This window comes from Hyla sarda, chromosome 7 (genome assembly GCF_029499605.1).
Source record: "Hyla sarda isolate aHylSar1 chromosome 7, aHylSar1.hap1, whole genome shotgun sequence".
NCBI classification, from domain to species: domain Eukaryota; kingdom Metazoa; phylum Chordata; class Amphibia; order Anura; family Hylidae; genus Hyla; species Hyla sarda.
Window position 1 is genome coordinate 124,634,823 of NC_079195.1, and position 24,023 is coordinate 124,658,845.

Genomic DNA, 24,023 nt, shown 5'->3' on the forward strand with positions numbered 1-24,023 from the left:
TTTACGGGGAGTTTCCTGCTAGGAGTTTGCGCTGCGGCGGAAAATTTGCCGCAGCTCAAACTTGAAGAAGGAAACCCAAACTTGAAGAAGGAAACCCACTGTAAACCCTCCCGAGTGAATGTACCCTGCAAACCTCCAGCTGTTTCAAAACTACAACTCCAAGCATGCACTGACAGACCGTGCATGCTGGGAGTTGTACCTTTGCAACAGCTGGAGGCACACTGGTTGGAAAACCTTCAGTTAGGTTATGTTACCTAACTCAGTATTTTCCAATCAGTGTACCTCCAGCTGTTGCAAAACTACAACTCCCAGCATGCCGAGACAGCTGTTTGGTGTTTGGGCATGCTGGGAGTTGTAGTTTTGCAAGATCTGAAGGGCCACAGTTTAGAGACCCCTGCACAGTGATCTCCAATCTGTAGCCCTCCAGCTGTTGCAAAACTGAAAATCCCAGCATGCCCAAACAGCTGTCTGGGCATGCTGGGAGTTGTAGTTTTGCAACATCTACAGTTTAGAGACCACTGTATAGGCATCTCCAAACAGTAGCCCTCCAGATGTTTCTAGGCAACAACTCACCGGCTTCCGTAGGATCGCTGCACCAGGGAGCCACATTGCCGTCCTATGGGCAGACTTTAACCCCCCCGCCCCCAATCTACTATTGATCGGTCGCTTCTGACCGACCAACAGCAGGGATAGGAGGGGTGGGTGTCTTGGACAACCCTGATTGCCCTTATTTTCCGGGTCACCAGAGACCCGTATGACCTTGAAGTCGCCAATGTGACTTTACCAGCAATTTGCAGCAATCGCCGACATGGGGGGGGGGGGGGGTCTCAGGACCCCCCTGGGCATTTTCCCAGGATGCCTTCTGAATGATTTCAGCAACCATCCCGATCCGATCCCCGCCTGGCATGTGGCGGGGGCGGAAATTCCCATGAACGTAGAGGTACACCCTTGGTCCTTAAGTACCAGGATGTCAGGGCGTACCCGTAAGCCTGTGGTCCTTAAGGGGTTAAATCTACCAGCATAAACCAGTATTAACCATCATATTAGACTGGGTCCACATCATGTTTCAAATTATGTTTGTGTCCTCCAAGGCATGGATACATTGGCAAAATTTGAAAATTTGTTGACATAAATATCCATACATGGGTCCTATTGATTTTAATGGCCCGGACATAGCTAGGGTCTGTGTTTAAGAATAGGTATTTTTATACTGTATAGTGTATAGATGTTTTGACTTTGGACTTAAAATAATAGATTGCTGTACTTTTAAGTCTAAAATAAAACATGTATATCCTAGAAAATGGAGTCTGTCCTTGTCCATGCATGGATAAGTCGGCAAATTATTTTGACATCTTGCCCACGTATCCATGCCCTTGCGGGAACAAATGTGATATGAACAAGCCCTTCAATGAGGCTAATATGGTTGGAATGACCATACGGTTAAACACAGTTTTATGATACCAACATATTTTGTATCATAACTAACTACAGGAAATATGTTATGTTACATCAGAGCTGAACTGTTCGTGCATTGTGAGGACTCTCTTAGTTGACAATACAGGCTCCTGAACACAGTTGTTTTGCAGCTCTGTGCATGAGCTGTATTATTTAATACCGAGAATGGGGTCGGATCCTCTCTTGAGAGATCAGCAAAGCCTTTATCAAAGAAGAGCTTTTCTGATCTCCTAGTATGGGATCCAATCCCATCCTTGGCTCTAAACCATTAATGCACGTAACTGTAATACAGGCATGTGCACACATTGTAAAGTCCTTACCATTTGTAATAGCAGTTAAAGGGGTTCTCCGGTGGAAAACATTTTTTTTTTTTTTTTAAATCAACTGGTGCCAGGAAGTTAAATAGATTTGTAAATTACTTCGATTTAAATCTTAAGCCTTTCAGTACTTATCAGCTGCTGTATGCTTCACAGGAAGTTCTTTTCTTTTTGAATTTCCTTTCTGTCTGACCACAGTGCTTTCTGCTGACACCTCTGTCCATGTCAGAAACTGTCCAGAGTAACATAGGTTTGCTATGGGGATTTGCTCCTGCTCTGGACAGTTCCTGACATGAACAGAGGTGTCAGCAGAGAGCACTGTGGTCAGACAGAAAAGAAATTCAAAAAGAAAAGAACTTCCTCTGGAACATACAGCAGCTGATAAGTACTGGAAGGATTAGTATTTTTAAATATAAGTAATGTACAAATCTGTTTAACTTTTTGGCACCAGTTGATTAAAAAAAAAAAAAAATAATGTTTTCCACCGGAGTACCTCTTTAAGGTAGCCATTGACATAACAATAATTTTTAACACTGACAGTAAATTCTGATTGTTATATCTACAGTTTATGTAGAACACTTGCTTCACATGAAATTCACAAAGAATACAAAAACCGCCAGCACCACCATGTAGTAAAATTGCCTTTATATCCGTCAAGGAAGACTCACTCAGGTGCATGTGATGGAAAACCAGGTGAGCGCTGCACGCTTGGAAACTAGACTATGCATATAACTCCACAAAGAAAAAGAAAGAAAGCGGAGCGCTCACCGTTCCAGGGCAGACAGATCACATCAATGGGGTGATCTCAGGACCAGGCATGGATCTGTGCAGGGAGGCGGCAGCTGGTGACCGGGGGAGCTCAGGCGTCGGGCTACAGGCTGTTACACGCCCCTAGGCGTGAGCGTGAGAAAGAAAGCGGAGCGCTCACCGTTCCAGGGCAGACAGATCACTTCAATGGGGTGATCTCAGGACCGGGCATAGATCCGTGCAGGGAGGCGGCAGCTGGTGACCTGGGGAGCTCAGGCGTCGGGCCACGGACTGTTACACGCCTCTAGGCGTGTAACAGTCCATGGCCCAATGCCGGAGCTCCCCCAGTCACTAACTGCCGCCTCCCTGCACGGATCCATGCCCGGTCCTGAGATCACCCCATTGAAGTGATCTGTCTGCCCTGGAACGGTGAGCGCTCCGCTTTCTTTCCTTTTCTTTGTGGAGTTACTTGCTTCACATGATTTTCAGTTGCTGCTCATAAATGATCATACCCTTCATTCAAAAAGTACATGGGCAAAATATCACTTTCCTGAAAATATTCACATGGCAAATCATTCCCACAATGTAAATGCAAATCTATAGTTGTAATGCATATGTAAGGTCACATGACCTATACTGCAGATTTTTAGGTTATACTGTATATGGTATTAAACCCACATATTTCCCATTCACAATGTCAGTAAGTACGTACAACTTCCAGGCAGTCGACTATCTTGGAAAGCTTTTCCTCTGGTAAATCTTTCAAGAGAGAAACACTGGGAAAGAAAAATATATATAAAAAAAATTTACATTCTTGAAACCAGCATTTCAAATATACTTTGACAGCTCTATAATACATTTGCAACTCCTTGTCTCTGTTAATAATTTTTTTCTCCTACTCTCTCCCAGTAATGGAAGTTGCCCTCACTTCTTAATGACTTCCTTAGAGTCAATGCTGCTGACATACATCTCTTGGCATATAATGTATAATAGGCAACAACACCCTCTGTCCCAGATACATAGAGATTATCCACGGTCTTCCTCTGTTCAGAGTGTCCTTTTTGGTTCAGTGCCTTGAAAGTGAGGTAGTTTTTTTTTAGTTTTTGCCTGTAGGGGTCATTTAAGTAATCGGCATGCAGGAAGATGAAAATGCAATTCTTCAACTTTAGATTTGCATTAGTGTGCTAATACTGGAAGGGCCCGTGTTTTCTGAGAACCTGGCATTGCTAGCTTCAAGACTGGCATGATTAATATGTCATCTGACAGTCTGCAGATAATGGCAGCTCGGAACTGCTGCAGTTTGCAGATACTAAAGGAAGTAAGCATAAGAATTCATTACAGATAGCAATATCAGAAAGCTATATTTAAGCCACATATGTAATGCAAACAAGAACTTAAAGGGGTAGTCTCACAATTTAAAGGGGTACTCCGCCACTAGACATCTTATCCCCTATCCAAAGTATAGGGGATAAGATGTCAGATCCCGGGGACCCCCGGGAACGTGACTGCAGCACCCACCTGTAGCGGTTTCCGGAAACGCTGAAGGCTTCGGCTCCCGACCACAGTGACGTGAGATCATGATGTCATGACTCCGCCCCGTGCGACATCATGCCCCGCCCCTCAATGCAAGCTGTCACGCCCCCTCCCATAGACTTGCATTGAGGGGGCGGGGTGGGACATCACATGGGGGCGGAGTCGTGACATCACAATCTCTTGTCACCGTGGTCGTGAGGCGTTAGGATGAGAGCCTCCAGCGCTGTGGAAGCCGCAACAGGTGGATGCTGCAGCCGAGATCACGGGGGTCAACAAGCGGCGGAACTCCCGAGATCTGACATCATATCCCCTATCCTTTCGATGGGGATAAGACGTCTAGGGGTGGAGTACCCCTTTAAAGTTTTCCCTTATCCATAGGATATGTGAATACTAGGCAATCAGTGAGATACAATGAAAGTCATAAAAAGGTCATAAAAAGGATCAGGTACTGACAACGTGTTTCGGAGGGGCTCCATCCTTCGTCAGGTCCGCTTAAAGGTAAAGCGGACCTGACGAAGGAGGGAGCCCCTCCGAAACGAGTTGTCCATACCTGATCCTTTTTATAACTATATAATAAAAAGTGATCATAAACCTCAGCACCTTCTCTGACTGCTAATTCCACTCCGCCGGTGTAGCGCTGCAGCGCCAAAACTGTTACCCCGCGGGAAGAATAGGAGACCCTTGCCGGGATTCCTACCTCCCGAACACACTACTATATTGCTACCAACCGTCTCTGACGGGACCGACGGCCAGCTGCTCCCAGCACACCTACAGAAAAGATACCTGCATTGCACCTGAATTTTGCGCAACCAACAAAGGTGAGCAGGCTCTTATCTACCTGTCTATCTACCATCTGTTATCCACGGATAACCGGCACTATTAGCACCGCATCTGTCTCTCTATTTTCTCCCCTACATATCATTAAACTTAGAATAGGCAGTTTTAAAAATGTGACAGATTTTTAAACCTCCTGAGACACTGTTAAAATTCTGGTACACTTTTAGGCTGGGTTCACACTACGGAATTTCTGAGTGGAATTCCATTTTTAAATTCCACTCGAATATGTTGGTGCAGCAATGGAATTTGCTGGCATTGGAATTCCGCTACACAGTGCACATTACGGAATTTCATAGGCAGATGTTCCGCCACTGAAATTCCCCCGAAGAAAGAATCCACTCTGCAGACATTGCCATCTATGGGGATAGCAATGTCCGCGTGGTGCTATCATTACACTTGGAATCTCCCTCTGGATTTTGTCCGACCAGAAATTCCCAAGTGGGAAGTTAAAGGGGTACTCCGGCCCTAAGACATCTTATCCCCTATCCTTTGATAAGATGTCTGATCACGGGGGTCCCACCACTGGGGACCCTGCTATCTCGCATGTAACATTCACCTCTGGGAGCCGCACGCAGCCCTGTAGCCTCACAGTCTGCCGGGTCACAACTACGGGGCCAGAGTGTCGTGACATCACGACTCCATCCCCGTGTGATATCACGCCCTGACCCCGCAGTGCAAGTCTATGGGAGGGGGCGTAACGACCTCCCATAGAGGCTCCATGACAGCCACCAGGCCCCCTCCCATAGATTTGCATTGAGAGGGCGGGGTGTGGTGTCACGAGGGGTGGAGCCTGATGTCACAATATTCAGGTCTCTGCATCATGAGTCTTCAGACTCATCAGACACGGAGTGATCTTCACTCCGTGAGGCTGATGACAGTTGGTGCTGCAGGAGAGATTGCGGGGGTCCCCAGCGGCGGGACCCCTGCGATCAGACATCTTATCCCCTATCCTTTGATTAAGGGATAAGATGTCTAGGGCTGGAGTACCCCTTTAAGTCCACCAAGACCCATAGTGAGAGTCTTTCCATTCTGTCTCATAATAGGGATACTTTAGGGGTCCCCCACTTTATGGGTATATGGGCAAGGGTTGTCTTTATTGTATGTGGTCTACAGTGTCAAATGCCACAAAGAAATCCTGAAATTTAAGAGAAGTTACCATTATATTTACATTAATACACAGTTTAAAAGGCTCAAAAAACAAGTCCACCTAATTAAGACTTAGACTATAGTGTTGATTTAGAGGAAGGCAAAAAAAAAAAAAAAACATGTAGGAGTATACAGATCATTTGAAACTTTTGTAAGGGCAGTTTCTGTAGATTGTAGCATGTTGAAACCAGATAATAGATGAAGGAAAGATTAGAGATGGGTTTGTAGTAAGCAGCACAGGATGGGAGAAGAATTTGACTTACATGTTATGGATACATGTTTACTGTAATGAATATTGTAAGGATTTCACCCTGGGGATAGCTCTGGAATCGTCATTGACATAGCCACAGGACACAATTTTACTTCATTCAGAAGGCAAAAAAAAGTTCTTTATGCAAGTCTGGCTCCTCACCAGCTTTATTAGACAGGTTGAAGTATAAATAAAAACATAACCTAACACAAAATCCTAGACCGTCCAGTCACTAACTAAACAACCCAGCATGCCCTGACTATCAACTGGAGGGCTTTTCCCTGCCAGTTAAAACATAAGTTTCCTGCAACCTTTTACTCACTGTTCACACACAACATTTGCAGCCTTTTGCTGTGTGTACTAAGACTCCTTGTCATGTCCACTTCACTGTTTTGGCTGTCACTCGGAGCCCTGGCTGTGTGCTCCACGCAAGGACCCCTGCCTCCCCCTAAAGCCACCTTTCTGTCTTCTGGGGAGAGCCCAGACTATTCTGTTTCCTTTCCAGCTGTATAGACTTCCCACATTTCTGCTGGCCTCATTAATTAAGCACTTGATGAGCATCTCTTCAAGCTCAGCTAGAATAAAGGACTGGGAAAAACACCCTTTCATTGCCTGCAAACCTGCCTCAATGCCACAATAGGTACTGTAGTTTACATAAAAAAGTTGTCCTACAGTGCACTGGTGGCCTCATGCATTCTTGATGTATTTTCTATATTTAGGTTGGGTTCACAGTTCAACAGAGTTTTTTGCCTTATTGTACTAAGCACCAAAATGCAAAGTTTGTATAAAGGGTGTAACAAATTACCTTCGGAGAAAGCTGAAATATTCCTGATGTTGAGCCTGTGCTGAACTCATCATAATGCTCTGGAAAACCTGCCTATCCAAGACCCATATCTTGGAGTCTGTTACAGCTGTGCAAAAAACAAAACATAAAAAAGTAATGAATGGTAACACCTAACCATTTAACTGCAATAGGAAAAAATTGTCAAGTTATAACAGAAACCATATTAATGGAGTAGTGCGGTTAAAAATAACTTATCCCCTATCTAAAGAATAGGGAATAAGTTATAGATCACAGGGGGTCCAAGTACTGGGACCCCCTGCGATCTCTTAAATGGGGCCCTGGCAGTCTGCCAGAAGCGGCCGTTCCGACCCCCGCAGGAAGCCGTGGCCGACACCCCCCCTCCATGTATCTCTATGTGATACATGGAGGGGGCATGTTGGCCGGCACTCCATGCGGGGGTCAGTACGCCAGCAAATTGCTGGGGCCCCATTCAGGAGATTGTGAGGGGTCCCAGCGCTAGGACCCCCCCCCCATGATCTCTAACTTATTCCCTATCCTTTGGATAGGGGATAAGTTATTTTTTACTACAGAACTCATTTAAGAGCAAGTTCACACAGCAGATTTTTATCTGGGCTTTCCTGTTGTTTGGAGATCTACTTTTCTAATACAAGGCTCCAAAATCCCCAGCTTGAAAAAACTACTGCATACTGTTTTAAAATTGTGTTCAATATGTAAACAGTATGCAGTAAACTGCTTAGCTCCCTCTAGTGGTAGTAAATACATAAGTTCCATTAAGTGGTAGCTAAACACAGTTTTTTTTTTTTATCACTATGTCACAGCAGAAGATTTCAAGCTTTGTATCAGAAAAACATCGAAATCTGCCCACTATAAAGATATACTAAAAAAAAGTTTGCATAAATCTATAATACATCATCCGCCCTTGATATTAAGGCATAAAGAGGTTTCTTACTTCACAGAAAAATGTGGTGCATTAACTGGCTTACATATGGATTTATATTTCATACCCATTAGGATTCTATGCGCTGTTGCAAGGTTTCTGTGTACGCAGCTTTATTAAAGATACATTTTAACTTTGCATTACAAAGAGCGATTACTATGTAATGTCTCACAATCCCCCCCCCCCCCCATTTACAATATGTTTCTAATAGCTTAGATATATGTAGGTCTGTCATTATAGCAAGCCTGGTTCAAAAATAGATACAGTATGACCTTGTCATAGATAACCGTAAGAGAACATAATAGTGCTCGACATTATAAAGCTGTTGTTTCAATAGGTGTTAATGTACCTCTAACTTAATGGTCTCCATTCCATAGAAGCTGTAATGACCACATAAAAACTTTAGCATAACATTTTACAACGTGCTACGATTGAAGTAAAGAAAATCCATGTTTTGTTGCTCAGAGAAGGTTAATTAAAATCAAATAAGACACGATGAACGATGTTATGGGAATAGCAACTTAATGAAAAAATAAAAGGATACAGGGACATAGATATCCCTGATATATAGTTTATGGTTTTATTATGTGGAGTATGATTATGGTTAGTCCTGGTAATGACTCATACCTTTCACAGTGGCTGTTCTCTTGCAGTTATAGAGAATTGCTAATTCCCCAAAAGCAGTCCCAGGATGCATTTGCCCCAGCAGCCGACTGTTCTGAATCACGTCAAGCAGGCCCTCTGCAGGAACAGAATAATCACATTAGCCAGCAACTATTTTCCAACCATAACATAGTTTTAATGGAAGCATACATAGTACATTGAGCAATAGAAGTTAAGCATACTATTGAGAAAAGGAAGTTGACCCACATTCAGTCCCATGTAAACCCACAGATAAGACATGATATCGTGGCAATAGCTGCATATAAAACAAGGTGACCCCCAAATTCTCATAATTCAGCTTACTTACACAACGTCAAAAAATATATAAAAAAAAACAAACAAAAAACTCAGTAGATACTTTTTGTTAAAAAGCTTTGGATCAAATATGTAGTCTAGAGATGAGCAAATCGAAGCTGACGAAGCCAAATTCGTTACAAATTTCATGAAAATTTTGATTCGCAACTAATGCGAATATCTCCACGATTCTAGCACGCAAATCGCTTCATTAAACTCCATTTACTGCGGCCCAGGTTCCAGGGCATCTAAAATGGCAGATTCAAAGTACATGGGGCAAGGAACGCTGGGAAGGCAAGGCGGGAAGGGAAGTAGGCGGGATGACCCTGAATCACATGCAGGATGCAGCCTATCAGCAGCCAGTCACCCCTGTGATGTCACAGTCCTATATATTCGTCAGCCATTTTGCAGATTGTCATTTCATTCATTACACTGCAGAGAGATAGGATGGACATTGCTGTGTGTGTGTGTTACACAGAAAAGCTTGTTGCAGCAGCCTTTCACCTCTTAGTCACCTCAGCCTTCTGTAGGACACAGAACACAGCGTTTTTGCACAGAAATTAATTCTTACTACAGCGATTAACCCCTCAGTCGCGGTGAACAGCCTTGTATTACAGAGAGGGGCAGAGAGCTGTGTGTTGCCTGCAGAAACATTTTCACAGGAGGGAGAAATAATTTTTTAGGGCAAATCTGTGTCTTTGTTTCACAACAACTGGTCTGCTGGTTATACTAGTCTGTAGATGGTATAATCCATACCCAGCAGTCCATTCCTAATAGTATTAGAGAGAGAGTCTTTTTGCAATTTTGGGTTTAGTACACAGTGAATGTCTGCAGCACTGTTGTGTACTGCTGGTGTTGTGGGCAATTTTTTTTTTGTGTACTGTAGCGCATTTTTCTGCCCACATAAGTGCATACCACATACCTACATCTAAGTAGTGTACTATTTTGTACCTGTTAATCTGTGAAGGGCCTACATGTTGTGAAAGGACAGCAAAAAGTAATCACCGGCTGGTGTTTTAATTAAATAATTTTTAAGCTCACAGTAGCGCATTTTTCTGCCCTCACAAGTGCATACCACATAAGTACATCTAAGTAGTGTCCTATTTTGTACCTGTTAATCTGTCAAGGGCCTAGATACTGGGAAAGTCCAGGCCAAAGTACTCACCGACTGGTGTTGTACTCAGATCCTTTTTTAAGTGTACTGTAGCGCATTTTTCTGCCCTCATAAGTGCATGCCACATACGTACATCTAAGAAGTGTACTATTTTGTACCTGTTAATCTGTCAAGCACAGACTATACTGTGAAAGGACAGTCAATAGTACACACCTGTTGCTGTTCTAAACAAATATTGTTTTAGGCGTAGTAAAGCGTATTGCTCTCCCCTCATATACACAATAAGTATCTCATCTAGAGTAGTGTCAGGACGTGCACAATGGAGAGGCTGATGCATAAATTAATCAGGAGCAGGCAGAGGTCGCAGCAGTCTGCATGGGGGCATTTGGCAGCCAGAGTCACAGCCAGAGGTCCGAGCTCCCAGAAACAGCTAGCAGTCGTGTCTCGACCAGCAACCCAGCAGCCGTGATTGATGGGTTCACTCGGTCATCCACTTCATCCCAAGTGAAATCAGACACCCCAACAGTCAACAGTCGGTGGGTTCCTCAGGCTGCTGCCATCTCAAGGCTCTGTCATTGAGCTGCTCCATGGTCTCCTCATGATAATGCTACCACCTCCAGGCTCTCTCATTGTGCTGCCATATGGTCTCCTCATGCTGATGCTGCCACCTCCAGGCTCTCTCATTGTGCTGCTCTATGGTTTGCTTATGCTGGTGCTACAACCCCCACGCTCTGTCTTTGTGCCACCATATGGTCTCTTTATGCTGATGCCACAACCTCCAGGCACTGTCATTGTGCCACCATATGGTCTCCTCATGTTGATGCTGCCATCTCCAGGCTCTCTAATTGTGCTGCTCTATGGTCTCCTCATGCTGAGGCTACCACCTCCAGGCTCTCTCATTGTGCTTCCATGGATTAACATAATTAAGGTTCTGGTCCCCAGTTTCAGAAATTCCTCTGCATTAGGGTCACTTTCAGGATTCCTGATGCTGCTGCCACCTCCAGGCTGTCTCATTCAGCCACTATATTGTATTCCCATCCTTCAGCCAACTCCAGGCTGTGCAATTCAGCCACTATATGGTCTCCTCATGCTGCCACAAACTCCAGGCTGTGTCATTCAGCCACTATATGGTCTCCTCATGCTTAAGCCAACTACAGGCTGTGCCATTCAGACACTATATGGTATCCTCATGCTTCAGACATCTCCAGGCTGTGCAATTCAGCCACTATATGGTCTCCTCATGCTGCCACAAACTCCAAGCTGTGCAATTCAGCCACTATATGGTCTCCTCATGCTTCAGCCACCTCAAGGCTGTGCCATTCAGACACTATATGGTCTCTTCATGCTTCAGCCAACTTCAGACTGTGCCATTCGGCCACTATATGGTCTCCTCATGGTGCCACAAACTCCAGGCTGTGCCATTCAGCCACTATATGGTCTCCTCATGCTTCAGCCACCTCCAGGCTGTGCCATTCAGACACTATATGGTGTCCTCATGCTTCTGCCAACTCCAGGCTGTGCCATTCAGCCACTATATTAGGGAAGTCACTTGATGTGCCACACCCAAATATGGGTGTGGCTTTATAATGGGTGTGGCTTATTATGGGTGGGGTTTGTGGGGGTGTGGCTTGTCACAAGGTAAGTGTTTTTTTCTGAATGTTTTCAATATATTGTCCCTGCTGTACACTTACAGTGAGGACAATACAAAGAGAGGGGATTGCCCACAACAGCCAATAAAGTATTTGTTTAGCATGGATAAGCATTTTAATTCAGACCCCAGAATCAGACCCCACCATAATACAGACCCCAGAATCACTTCCCTGCATAATCTGAAGATGACTGTTATTAGGATCTGTAGAGGATACACTCATGGGGGATCTCTGGATGATGCATTTTTTTTTTTTTTAAGATGATACACCTTTGCGGGATATGCAAATCTCACACTGGGGTTCCTTGGATAACACACTTATAGGGGGATCTGTGAATGAAACATTTATGGGGGCGATGTGAATGACACTTATGGGGGAAAGTGGGAGCTGCGAATGACACACTTATGGGGGAGCTGTGAATGGCACACTTGGGGGAGCTGTGAATGACACACTTATGGGGGAGCTGTGAATGGACACTGTTATGGGGGAGCTGTGAATGGACACTGTTATGGGGATCTATAGACTGACAGAGAACAGACCCTGTCTCTGGGGCAGGAGCTGAGCTGACCTAAGTGTATTCCACAGAAACATACAGACAACTTACTGGTCTGTAGCAATGACCCCTGTCCTCCTTCAGACACCTCACTGTGGCTGGTACAGAGAGAAGACAATGAAGCACAGTTTATAGGAAGTTTTGATAATGGGCTAAGAAGCTAAAATCCATATTAAGTCCTCTTTTCCTTGAATCATAAAAAACTATCATTTTGGGTTCAAATGTCTTTCTTTCTTGGGTGTTTTGGAAGATTTTTTCAGAATCTTGATTTTAAGGTCATGTATGGAGTGATCTGTTTGGGTGAAATGGTGTCCAACTGGGGTGCAATAGTCATTTTCTTTATGGTTGTTGATGGAAGATCTGTTAAGGTTCATCCTTTTATTGAGTGGCTGGCTGGTTTCACCAATTTAACATCCCATGTCACACTTGGTGCATTGTATCATGTAGACTACATTCTCTATGGTGCAGGAGTATAGTCCTTTGATTTTGTATGTCCTGTTGTTGTGGATGGCCTCAGATTTTGTGCAGATGTGTTGGCAGAGTTTACAGCGGGGTTTGCTGCATGGTCTGATCCCATTGTCTGTATATGATGTTTCTGTGTTTAGTTTCCTATTAACCAGCTTTTGTTTTTAATTTGGTGGTTGACTGAAGGCTAAGATGGGAGGTTCAGGGAAGATTTCCCTTAACACCTCATCTTCAGCTAATATTGGCCGCAGGTCCTTGATGATTTAGCGAATTTTCTCAAGGCCCGGATTGTATGTGGCTACCAGTGGTATGCGTGATGAGGTTTTTTTCTCTCTGTATTGTAACAGGTGTTCACGTGGTGTTTGAAGAGCAGAATGGATTTTCTTATTGATAGTCCTTGGTTTGTAACTTTTTTGTTTAAATTTCTCAGCTAGTCTTTGTAGATGCATGTCTCTGTCATCAGTGTTGGAGCAGATGCGGTGGTACCTGATGGCTTGGCTGTATATGATGCCTTTCTTGGTGTGGGACAGATGGAAACTTGAATTGTGTAGATAGCTGGATCAGTCTGTGGGTTTTCTGTATACAGATGTCTGTATTATGTCCTTGTTTATTAGTTACGGTGGTGTCCAGGAAGTTCACACTTACTGTAGAGAAGTCCATTTTGAATTTGATAGATGGATTAAATGTGTTGAAGGCATCATGAAACATTTGGAGTTTTTCTTTGCCTTTAGTTCAAATAGTGAAAATATCAATGTATCTATAGTATCTGTAGGATAGTTTGTGAGTTTGGGTATTCAGAAATTGCTCTTCTAGGTCAGCCATTAATAGATTGGCATATTGTGATGCCATCCTAGTCCCCATAGCAGTTCACATCATATGTAGATATATGTTATTTTGTGATTAAAGTTTATGTAAATGGTTAACAGTGTTATTGTGCCTTTAAGGAAGCTAATGCAGAGTAAACCATGTGATCCTGATACCCAATGGGATCCCCCCTAGCCTAGGCCTTAAATAGAGAAGGGGGGAGGAGTTAGTTAGTTAGTTAGGAGTGGAGGAGAGCTGAGGTACAGTGTAAAGAGGAGTTAGGAGAAGTAGTGTATGTGGTAACCTCAAGTAGAATTAACAAAAGTCAGTAACGCATCTTCAAGCACCACATCAAACAGGTTGATAGCAGGAGATTAGGTAAGCAAAAGCTCTGGTGGAAACTACAACAGTGAGTGTTAACTTAGTATGGGTAGTCTCAAGTCACAAGTTTAAAGCTTAAAAGTCTAAAGTCTAAAATCTAAAGTCTGAAGTAACTAGAAGCCAGTCAATTGTGAGGTAGCACAAATCCTAGCAAGACAAAAGGCTCCCAAGGGTTACTCTGCACTTCCTCTGCTCTAATCTGTACTGCAAAGGTTACAACATCCATCCTCACCTCAGTAAAATATTTTTCTGTAGTTTTCTGAAGCCTTGCATCTTTGGTCATTATTGTCCCCAGAGTTTGGCCCAGGAGAGCTGTTTAACCTTGGAGTGTGGTGGTTAACACTACCCTGGCGTCACGAACTGTGCATCACACCATTAGTACACCTCATTATTTTTCCATGTGCCAAGCTTAGTGTACCAGTAAGTAGTTAGACATTGTGCACACACACACACACTTGATTTCTTTTGAAGCTGTACATCAGGGGGCTAAACTGTGTGAAGAGCTATGCACACTACAGAATTTCAGACAAATATCTCACTCCTTTTTATAGTTCTAAAGCCCTTATAGAACACCAGATTAAAGCTGTCTATACACATATGTTGTTGCATGACAGCTACCTCACCGAGTCACACTATACAGTGGGGATCAAAAGTTTGGGCACCCCAGGTAAAAATTTGTATTATTGTGCACAAAGAAGCCAAGGAAAGAGGGAAAAACCTTCAAAATACATCAAATTACAGATTAGAGATTCTTATAATATGTCAACAAAAGTTAGATTTTAGTTCCATCATTTACACTTTCAAAATAACAGAAAAATGGCATCTGCAAAAGTTTGGCCACTCTGCAGAGTTAATATCTTGTACTGCCCCCTTTGGCAAGTATCACAGCTTGTAAACTCTTTTTGTAGCCAGCCAAGAGTCTTTCAATTCTTGTTTGAGGTATCTTTGCCCATTCTTCCTTACAAAAGTCTTCCAGTTCTTTGAGATCTCTGGCCTGTCTGTCACGCACTGCTGTTTTAAGGTCTATCCATAGATTTTCAATTATGTTGAGGTCAGGAGTTTGTGAAGGCCATGGCAAAACCTTCAGTTCATGCCTCTTGATATAATCCCCCGTGGATTTTCAGGTGTGTTTAGGATCATTATCCATTTGTAGAAGCCATCCTCTCTTTAACTTCAGCTTTTTCACAGATGGCATCAAGTTAGCATCCAAAATTTGCTGAAATTTTATTGAATCCATTTTTCTTTGTATTCGTGAGATGTTCTCTGTGCCACTGGCTGCAATACAACCCCAAAGCATGATTGATCCACCCCCACGCTTAACAGATGGACAGAGGTTATTTTCATTAAATTCTGTTCCCCTTCTTCTCCAAACGTACCTTTGCTCATTCCGGCCAAAAAGTTAAATTTTAACCTCATCGGTCCACATAACTTGTTTCCAAAATGCATCAGGCTTGTCTATATGTTCATTTGCAAAGTTAAAATGCTGATTTTTGTGGTGAGGTTTTCTTCTGGTGACTCCTCCATGAAGACCATATTTGTACAAGTATCTCTTTATAGTGGAATAGTGTACCACAACTCCTGTGTCGGCTAGATCTTTCTGGAGGGATTGTGCAGTCAAACGAGGGTTTTGAATTGCTTTTTTCACAATCCTGCGAGCTGTTCTGTCTGATATTTTTCTTGGTCTTCCAGATCTTGCTTTAATTTCCACTGTTTCTGATGACTGACATTTCTTAATTACATTCCGAACAGAGGACATTGACATCTGAAAACGTTTTGCTATCTTCTTATAGCCTTCTCCAGCTATGTGAGCGTCAACTATTTTCAGTTTCAGATTTCTAGACATTTGCTTAACCTCTTCAGGATGCAGGGCATATGGATACGCCCTGCATTCCGAGTCCTTAAGGATGCAGGGCGTAAACATACGCTCATGGGAATTCCGGTCCCCACCGCTAGCCGGTTGGGGACCGGAGCCGGATGCCTGCTGAAATCGTTCAGCAGGCATCGCGGCATATCGCCCAGGGGGGTCATTCAGTCCAGCGATCTGCGGCGATTCCTGGTCAAACAGCTGGAGGCACACTGGTTGTGAAACACTGAGTTAGGTCACAAAGTGATAAATAACCAGTGTGCCTACAGCTGTTGCAAAACTAAAACTCTCAGCATGTACAGTCTGTCAGCGCATGCTGGGAGTTGTAGTTTTGCAACAGCTGGATGCCCCCCCCCCCCCAATGTGAACGTACAGGGTACACTCACATGGGCGGAGGTTTACAGTAAGTATCTGGCTGCAAGTTTGAGCTGCGGCAAATTCTCTGCCGCAGCTCAAACCGCCAGCGATAAACTACTGTGAACCCCCGCCCGTTTGACTATACCCTAAAAACACTACATTACACTAACACAAAATAAAATAAAAAGTAAAAAAACACTACATATACACATACCCCTACACAGCCCCCCTCCCCTCCCCAATAAAAATGAAAAATGTCTGGTACGCCACTGTTTCCAAAACGGAGCCTCCAGCTGTTGCAAAACAAGTACTCCCAGTATTACCAGACAGCCACTGACTGTCCAGGCATGCTGGGAGTTTTACAACAGCTGGAGGCACCCTGTTTGGGAATCACTGGCGTAGAATACCCCTATGTCCACCCCTATGCAATCCCTAATTTAGGCCTCAAATGCGCATGGCGCTCTCACTTTGGAGCCCTGTCTTATTTCAAGGCAACAGTTTAGGATCACATATGGGGTATCGCCGTACTCGGGAGAAATTGTGTTACAAATTTTGGGGGGTATTTTCTGCCTTTACCCTTTTTAAAAATGTTAAATTTTTGGGAAAACAAGCATTTTAGGTATGAAAAAAATACTTATTTTTTTTACATATGCAAAACTCGTGAAACACCTGTGGGGTATAAAGGTTCACTTAACCCCTTGTTACGTTTACCGAGGGGTCAAGTTTCCAAAATGGTATGCCATGTGTTTTTTTTTTTGCTGTCCTGGCACCATAGGGGCTTCCTAAATGCGACATGCCCCCCGAGCAAAATTTGGTCTCAAAAAGCCAAATATGACTCTTTCTCTTCTGAGCATTGTAGTTCGCCCGTACTGCACTTCAGGTCAACTTATTGGGTACCTCCATACTCAGAAGAGATGGGGTTACACATTTTGGGGGGTATTTTTTGCTATTAACCCTTGCAAAAATTTGAAATTTGGGGGGAAACACACATTTTTGTGAATTTTTTTTATTTATTTTTTTACATATGCAAAAGTCGTGAAACACCTGTGGGGTATTAAGGCTCACTTCATTCCTTGTTATGTTCCTCAAGGGGTCTAGTTTCCAAAATGGTATGTCATTTGTTTTGTTTTTTGCTGTTCTGGCACCATAGGGGCTTCCTAAATGCAACATGCCCCCCAAAAACCATTTCAGAAAAACGTACTCTCCAAAATCCCCTTGTCGCTCCTTCGCTTCTGAGCCCTCTACTGTGCCCGCCGAACACTTTACATAGACATATGAGGTATGTCCTTACTCGAGAGAAATTGGGCTACAAAACTAAGTATAAATTTTCTCCTTTTACCCCTGGTAAAAGTTCAAAAATTGGGTCTACAAGAACATTCGAGTGTAAAAAATGAGGATTGTGAATTTTCTCCTTCACTTTGCTACTATTCCTGTGAAACACCTAAAGGGTTAAAACACTGATTGAATGTCATTTTGAATATTTTGGGGGGTGTAGTTTTTATAATGAGGTCATTTATGGGCTATTTCTAAGATGAAGACCCTTCAAATCCACTTCAAACTTGAACTGGTCCCTGAAAAATAGTGAGTTTGGAAATTTTGTGAAAAATTGGAAAATTGCTGCTGAACTTTGAAGCCCTCTGATGTCTTCCAAAAGTAAAAACACGTCAATTTTATGATGCAAACATAAAGTGGACATATTTTATATGTGAATAAAATTTTTTTTGGGGAATATCCATTTTCCTTACAAGCAGAGAGCTTCAAAGTTAGAAAAATGCAAAATTTTCAAATTTTTCATCAAATTTGGGGATTTTTCACCAAGAAAGGATGCAAGTTACCACAAAATGTTACCACTATGTTAAAGTAGAATATGTCACAAAAAAACTATCTTGCAATCAGAATGATAACTATAAGCATTCCAGAGTTACTAATGTTTAAAGTGATAGTGGTCAGAATTGCAAAAAACGGCCGAGTCCTTAAGGTGAAAAAGGGCTAAATCCTTAAGGGCAAGGTTAGATGAGTCTGGGCATTTAAAACTTTTGAGATTGACATCACCTGGTCTTCCCAGATGATGATTAAGAACAACCCATGGCACTGGCAGGTCTCAGCTTTGCAAAGGGGGCAGTGCATGCTATAAATTCTGCAGGGTGCCCAAACTTTTGCAGACACCATTTTTTTGTTTTCTGTTATTTTGAAAGTATAAATGATGGAAATAAAATCTAACTTTTGTTGACATATTATAAGAATGTCTAATCTGTAATTTAATGCCTTTTGGAGATTTTTCCATCTTTCCTTGGCTTCTTTGTGCACATTAATACAAATTTTTACCTGGGGCGCCCAAACTTTTGATCCCCACTGTACATATGTGTGTGTTCTAAAATGCGAAAAAGCTCCATACCAGGCTTCTTTGTTGGCATCTTATCTCCATGAGAAGAAGTATTTGAAATTCAGCATACCTGATCCTTCCCTACCCTGACATATACTGTTAGGAGACAGCGCAACACCATACACTTCAGATAGTCAGCTGATGCTGCCTAAATCATCAGGGCTTACACTTAGCTAGTGAAAAATACAAAAATAGTCAATGCTTCATAGTTTAAAATCTTTAAAGGAAAGAAAAAAAAACAACTTATTAAGAAAAATGGATGATCACTGGCCTATGTTGTGCAAGCAGAAACACAATGATCAAGCCACATGAATGCATGGATTCAGCAATCCACACAGGAATAATACAAACATAATACCTGCATTGATTTCCTAGCTTAACCATGTTGAAGAAAATACTCATGGCATTCTTTATAAGGACAACAACATTTATTTTGTACAACGCGTTTACATGTTGATCTGATGTCCTTCATCAGGTACCTGACAAAGAGGTTATATCGACCTGGAAATGTGTTGTAAAGAATTAATTTTATTGTTTTTATAAAGTCTGTTATTCAAATTATCTTTGGCCAGGTGTTGTTAAAAAACAGTTGTAAAGAGTGGAGATGTCTTATTTGCATCTATCATTTGTGTATGGCCAGCCTTAATTCTAAATTTTTTGTTACCTCAAGCTCCAACCCCAAATTGTTTTCGACCCTAGAATCAGACCCCAAAGTGTTTCTGGCCCCAGACTCAGATCCCAAAGTATTTTAGGTACTAGTTCATACCCCAAAGTATTTAAGATTTATTTCTGGGCCTCTATCACATAACCAGGTGCAAATTTTATTACTCAAACGTCCAACTGAATGACAGCAAACATACTAGAAAAGTTTATAACCTTTTAATCGTATAATGAATAATCTTCATTTCCCAAACACACTTTTGATACATAACTATTCACGGTATTATAGGTACCTTAGTATTGTGTAATTTATGTTTTTCACATTCTGCTGGCTCAGAAAGAATGCATTTTTTTCCATTAAGAATGTACTGGTTTGGCACAAAATAGGACAAATGTTCCTATAACTTACCTGCTAGAACATAAAGATGGTTTCCTGCTGCCCCTTCTTGAATAACAAGTTGTGACTGGCTGTATACTCTCTCATACATACAGTCCACAATCCTCCGAACATGTGAAGCTTCTAGCTGCCTTAAGAAGTCATTACTCATGATGGCTCCAGTGATTAGCTTCTTAGAACTAGGGATACAAGTAAATGGTTGATTTCTATTTTCTTTACACAAATTAACCACGGTAACTTTGCACAATATGAAATATCGGTCCTGTACACGACCTACAATATGTCCTCTAGGCATAAGACAAATAATATATAACCAGCTGACCAATGTAAGTACTGGGTGCGAGAGGTGCCTAATAGGCACCTCTTGCACCCAGTACTTATATTGGTCAGCTGGTTATATATTATTTCACAAATTAACCACATAATCATTATAACGCCAGAGTTTCGCCATTAAGAAGAGCCATTGGCTCACGATATGAGTAGTCAATTCAGTGAAGGGCTTGAAACTAATTTTCCACAGCAAAAATAAATATTTGTGCTGTTTCCTCACACAGCAGAGGATAAATGTCATTGCGAATATAATTTTCTCAACAGTCTGCCTCAGGATGAGAAGAGAGAAATGTATTTCAATGCATCTCCACATGGGAGACTGTACCCAGTAATCATTTTAAGACAAAGACTCTAATATTCTCTTCCACATTTTCAAGTGACATAAAAAAAAAATGTTTTGTTAGCCACTAAAATAACTCCAAATGGTTTCCTTGTGGGAGTTTTTGTGTCTGGCATTTTCGATGATGATCATTAATGTCATATCAGAAAGGCTCAGCGGTACTGTAACCTTTCGGCATAGAGCTAATTGTTTTTCAATTGGGAGGGCGGCAGTTCGACAACGTATCATCGGAGCTAAAGGGAAATTTGTGTCTTACTATTTGTCAAGCTCAGAATTATTTTTACTGAAAATTTAGTTTTGCCAATCTAGTAAATGACTCAGTAAAATGTATTCACTGAACAGCAGAGTGACTTATTAAAGCTCGTCTTGTCTTAACGAGCGGTGGGTGACATGGGATTTTTCAGGGACTTTTGAAGTGACAGCAACATAGAAACAGCAAGGTAACCTTTAGCATTCTAGTCAAGGAAATAACTAACAACTATAGTGCTTACAATAGACTTATCAATGCACTTGGCAGATGCTGAAATTTAATCATATGATTTAAACAACGCTTGCTCACAACTGACAACAACTGACAAAGAGGTTCCCATAAAACTACAGGGTTATTATTGTCTTCTAATAATATTATATCAAGGAAGCACAAGCTCTGCAATTCTGTAATATAATCTAGAGACAAAGCTGGAGCTTCACTGTAATTTAGTTGAACATCTACTCCATAATGGATTTAAGTCTTCAATTATGGAGAATAACTTAAAGAAAGAAGGTGCCTTTGTGTCAGTTAATTGTTACACGCACTGTTTCAGGGGTGTAGTCAAAGTACACCACTCATTAGGAACTTACCTAGGTGACATGCCTAAATGCCTAAAATATATCTGTGACGTATGTTTATAGGTTTATAAGAGAATCAGGAGCTCTATATGAAATAAAAGTTGCACTTTTATGAGTTTTTCTTTCAGTTTTATAAATCTTCCCCACTTTTTCAAATCTTTTGTTACCATGGCAGGAGTTTAAAGCTATATTGACTCAGATATTCTGCTCGTAAATTCCGGTGCCGTAGCCTTCTATTGTCTTTACCATGCACCCTGTTTAATTTCCATGGGGAAAAATTCCATTTCCCAGCTTGAAGATTAATCATGCTCATTCAATTACAATATTGTCCCATGCACAGGCACTGTACCACACTTTGAATCCGTTTAAAGGATTGTCTGCCAATATTCTCATTTATTTATTTTTTACTCTAAAAGGGAAACATTGGCTAAAAATATATAACAAACACATGTCTGTTGTGCTCCATCTTATTCAGGATCTGTTTCTGCTCTTTTTCTTCACTGAGCGGACCCTAAACAAGTTGGAGCAGAACTGACACCGCCTGGTACCAACAGATCCCATTGATTTGAATAGGTTCCATGAGGTGTCTGTTGTTTTCAGGAGCTGAGCATAGTTCCAACAGACTGACCAATGGAGCTCCATTTACCAGTGCACAATGCCCGTGTGAATGAGCCACTACTTTCTGTGCCCCACCAGAGCTGCTGTTCTTATATTACACAAGTCTATGCTGATCTATTTTTCTAGATACTTTTTTTTTTTTTTTTTTTTTAAAGGGAAAATATTTTGATTGCAGACCCACAAGATAGACGTCAATAGTTGACTGGCAGGTTGCTGATCAGCTGTTCTGCACAGGTATGGTACTAGAAGTAAAATTTATCAAAATGTGTGAGAGAGAGAAAAAAACAGCAGAGATTTGTCCACAACAACCAATCACAGCTCAGATTTCGTGTGTGGTTAAGTAAAAGCTGAGCTATGATTGGTTGCTCTGGGTAGAATCTTTCCTGTTTTGCATATCTTAATAAATCAGGGCCCATGAAGAAGATGTTTTATAACTTTTGCAAATAAACAGTGGTGTAGTTGCAAGCCCAAAAAGTTTAACATTTTGCACAAACCTGGGGACTTTAAGACTTTTGATGCCTGGAAACTTGCGTACACATTTGATAACATGCTCTTTTTCTCTAGTGGTGGTGTTGGGTTACTGCAGTTCAGCCCCCATTGAAGTAAGTGGGAGCTGTTCTGCAGTAATTGATCACCACCACTACACAATATATGAAACCAAGGCTTCTGGCTCCATACACTGTGTTTATTTCCAGCGCCGCAGCTGTACAGTACTGCTGAAATAAAATACAGGGTGGGCCATTTATACGAATACACCTTAACCCCTTAAGGACTCAGCCCATTTTGGCCTTAAGGACTCAGACAATTAAATTTTTACGTTTTCATTTTTTCCTCCTCGCCTTCTAAAAATCATAACTCTTTTATATTTTCATCCACAGACTAGTATGAGGGCTTGTTTTTTGCGCGACCAGTTGTCCTTTGTAGTGACATCACTCATTATATCATAAAATGTATGGCGCAACCAAAAAACACTATTTTTGTGGGGAAATTAAAATGAAAAACGCAATTTTGCTAATTTTGGAAGGTTTCGTTTTCACGCCGTACAATTTATGGTAAAAATGACATGTGTTCTTTATTCTGAGGGTCAATACGATTAAAATGATACCCATTATTACATACTTTTATATTATTGTTGCGCTTAAAAAAAATCACAAACTTTTTAACCAAATTAGTACGTTTATAATCACTTTATTTTGATGACCGTATAAGCGGCGGTATGGGGGCTCATTTTTTGCGCCATGATCTGTACTTTTTTTTGATACCACATTTGCATATAAAAAACTTTTAATACATTTTTTATAATTTTTTTTTAAATAAAATGTATTAAAAAAGTAGGAATTTGGGACTTTTTTTTTTTTTTGCGTTCACGCCGTTAACCGTACGGGATCATTAACATTTTATTTTAATAGTTAGGACATTTATGCACGCGGCAATACCAAATATGTCTATAAAAAAAAATTTTTACGCTTTTTGGGGGTAAAATAGGAAAAAACGGACGTTTTACTTTTTTATTGGGGGAGGGGATTTTTCACTTTTTTTTTACTTTTACATTTACATTTTTTTACATTTTTTTTTACACTTGAATAGTCCCCATAGGGGACTATTCATAGCAATACCATGATTGCTAATACTGATCTGTTCTATGTATAGGACATAGAACAGATCAGTATTATCGGTCATCTCCTGCTCTGGTCTGCTCGATCTCAGACCAGAGCAGGAGATGCCGGGAGCCGCACGGAGGAAGGAGAGGGGACCTCCGTGCGGCGTTATGAATGATCGGATCCCCGCAGCAGCGCTGCGGGCGATCCGATCGTTCATTTAAGTCGCGAACTGCCGCAGATGCCGGGATCTGTATTGATCCCGGCACCTGAGGGGTTAATGGCGGACGCCCGCGAGATCGCGGGTGTCGGCCATTGACGGCGGGTCCCTGGCTGCGATCAGCAGCCGGGATCAGCCGCGCATGACACGGGCATCGCTCCGATGCCTGCGGTTATGCTTAGGACGTAAATGTACATCCTGGTGCATTAAGTACCACCGCACCAGGACGTACATTTACGTCCTGCGTCCTTAAGGGGTTAAAGGGGTACTCCGATGAAAAACATTTTTTTTTTTAAATCAACTGGTGCCAGAAAGTTAAACAGATTTGTAAATTACTTCTCTTAAAAAATCTTAATCCTTCCTGTACTTTTTAGCTGCTGAATACTACAGTGGAAATTCTTTTCCGTTTGAAACACAGAGCTGTCTGCTGACATCACAAGCACAGTGCTCTCTGCTGACATCTCTGTCCATTTTAGGA

At 41.9% G+C, this 24,023-nt stretch overlaps 1 protein-coding gene across 1 annotated transcript in view; it reads right to left on the minus strand.

Annotated features, from left to right (window-relative positions):
• The window catches only part of LOC130282437 (cGMP-dependent protein kinase 2-like), a 201,128-nt gene that overhangs the window by 96,169 nt on the left and 80,936 nt on the right, over positions 1-24,023 (minus strand). The window contains exons 3-6 of the mRNA XM_056530692.1: positions 19,624-19,790; positions 8,655-8,768; positions 7,091-7,196; positions 3,232-3,295 (exon numbers count right to left, since the gene is read on the minus strand). Coding sequence (XP_056386667.1) covers positions 3,232-3,295; positions 7,091-7,196; positions 8,655-8,768; positions 19,624-19,790 — 451 coding nt within the window. The remainder of the gene's footprint in view (positions 1-3,231; positions 3,296-7,090; positions 7,197-8,654; positions 8,769-19,623; positions 19,791-24,023) is intronic.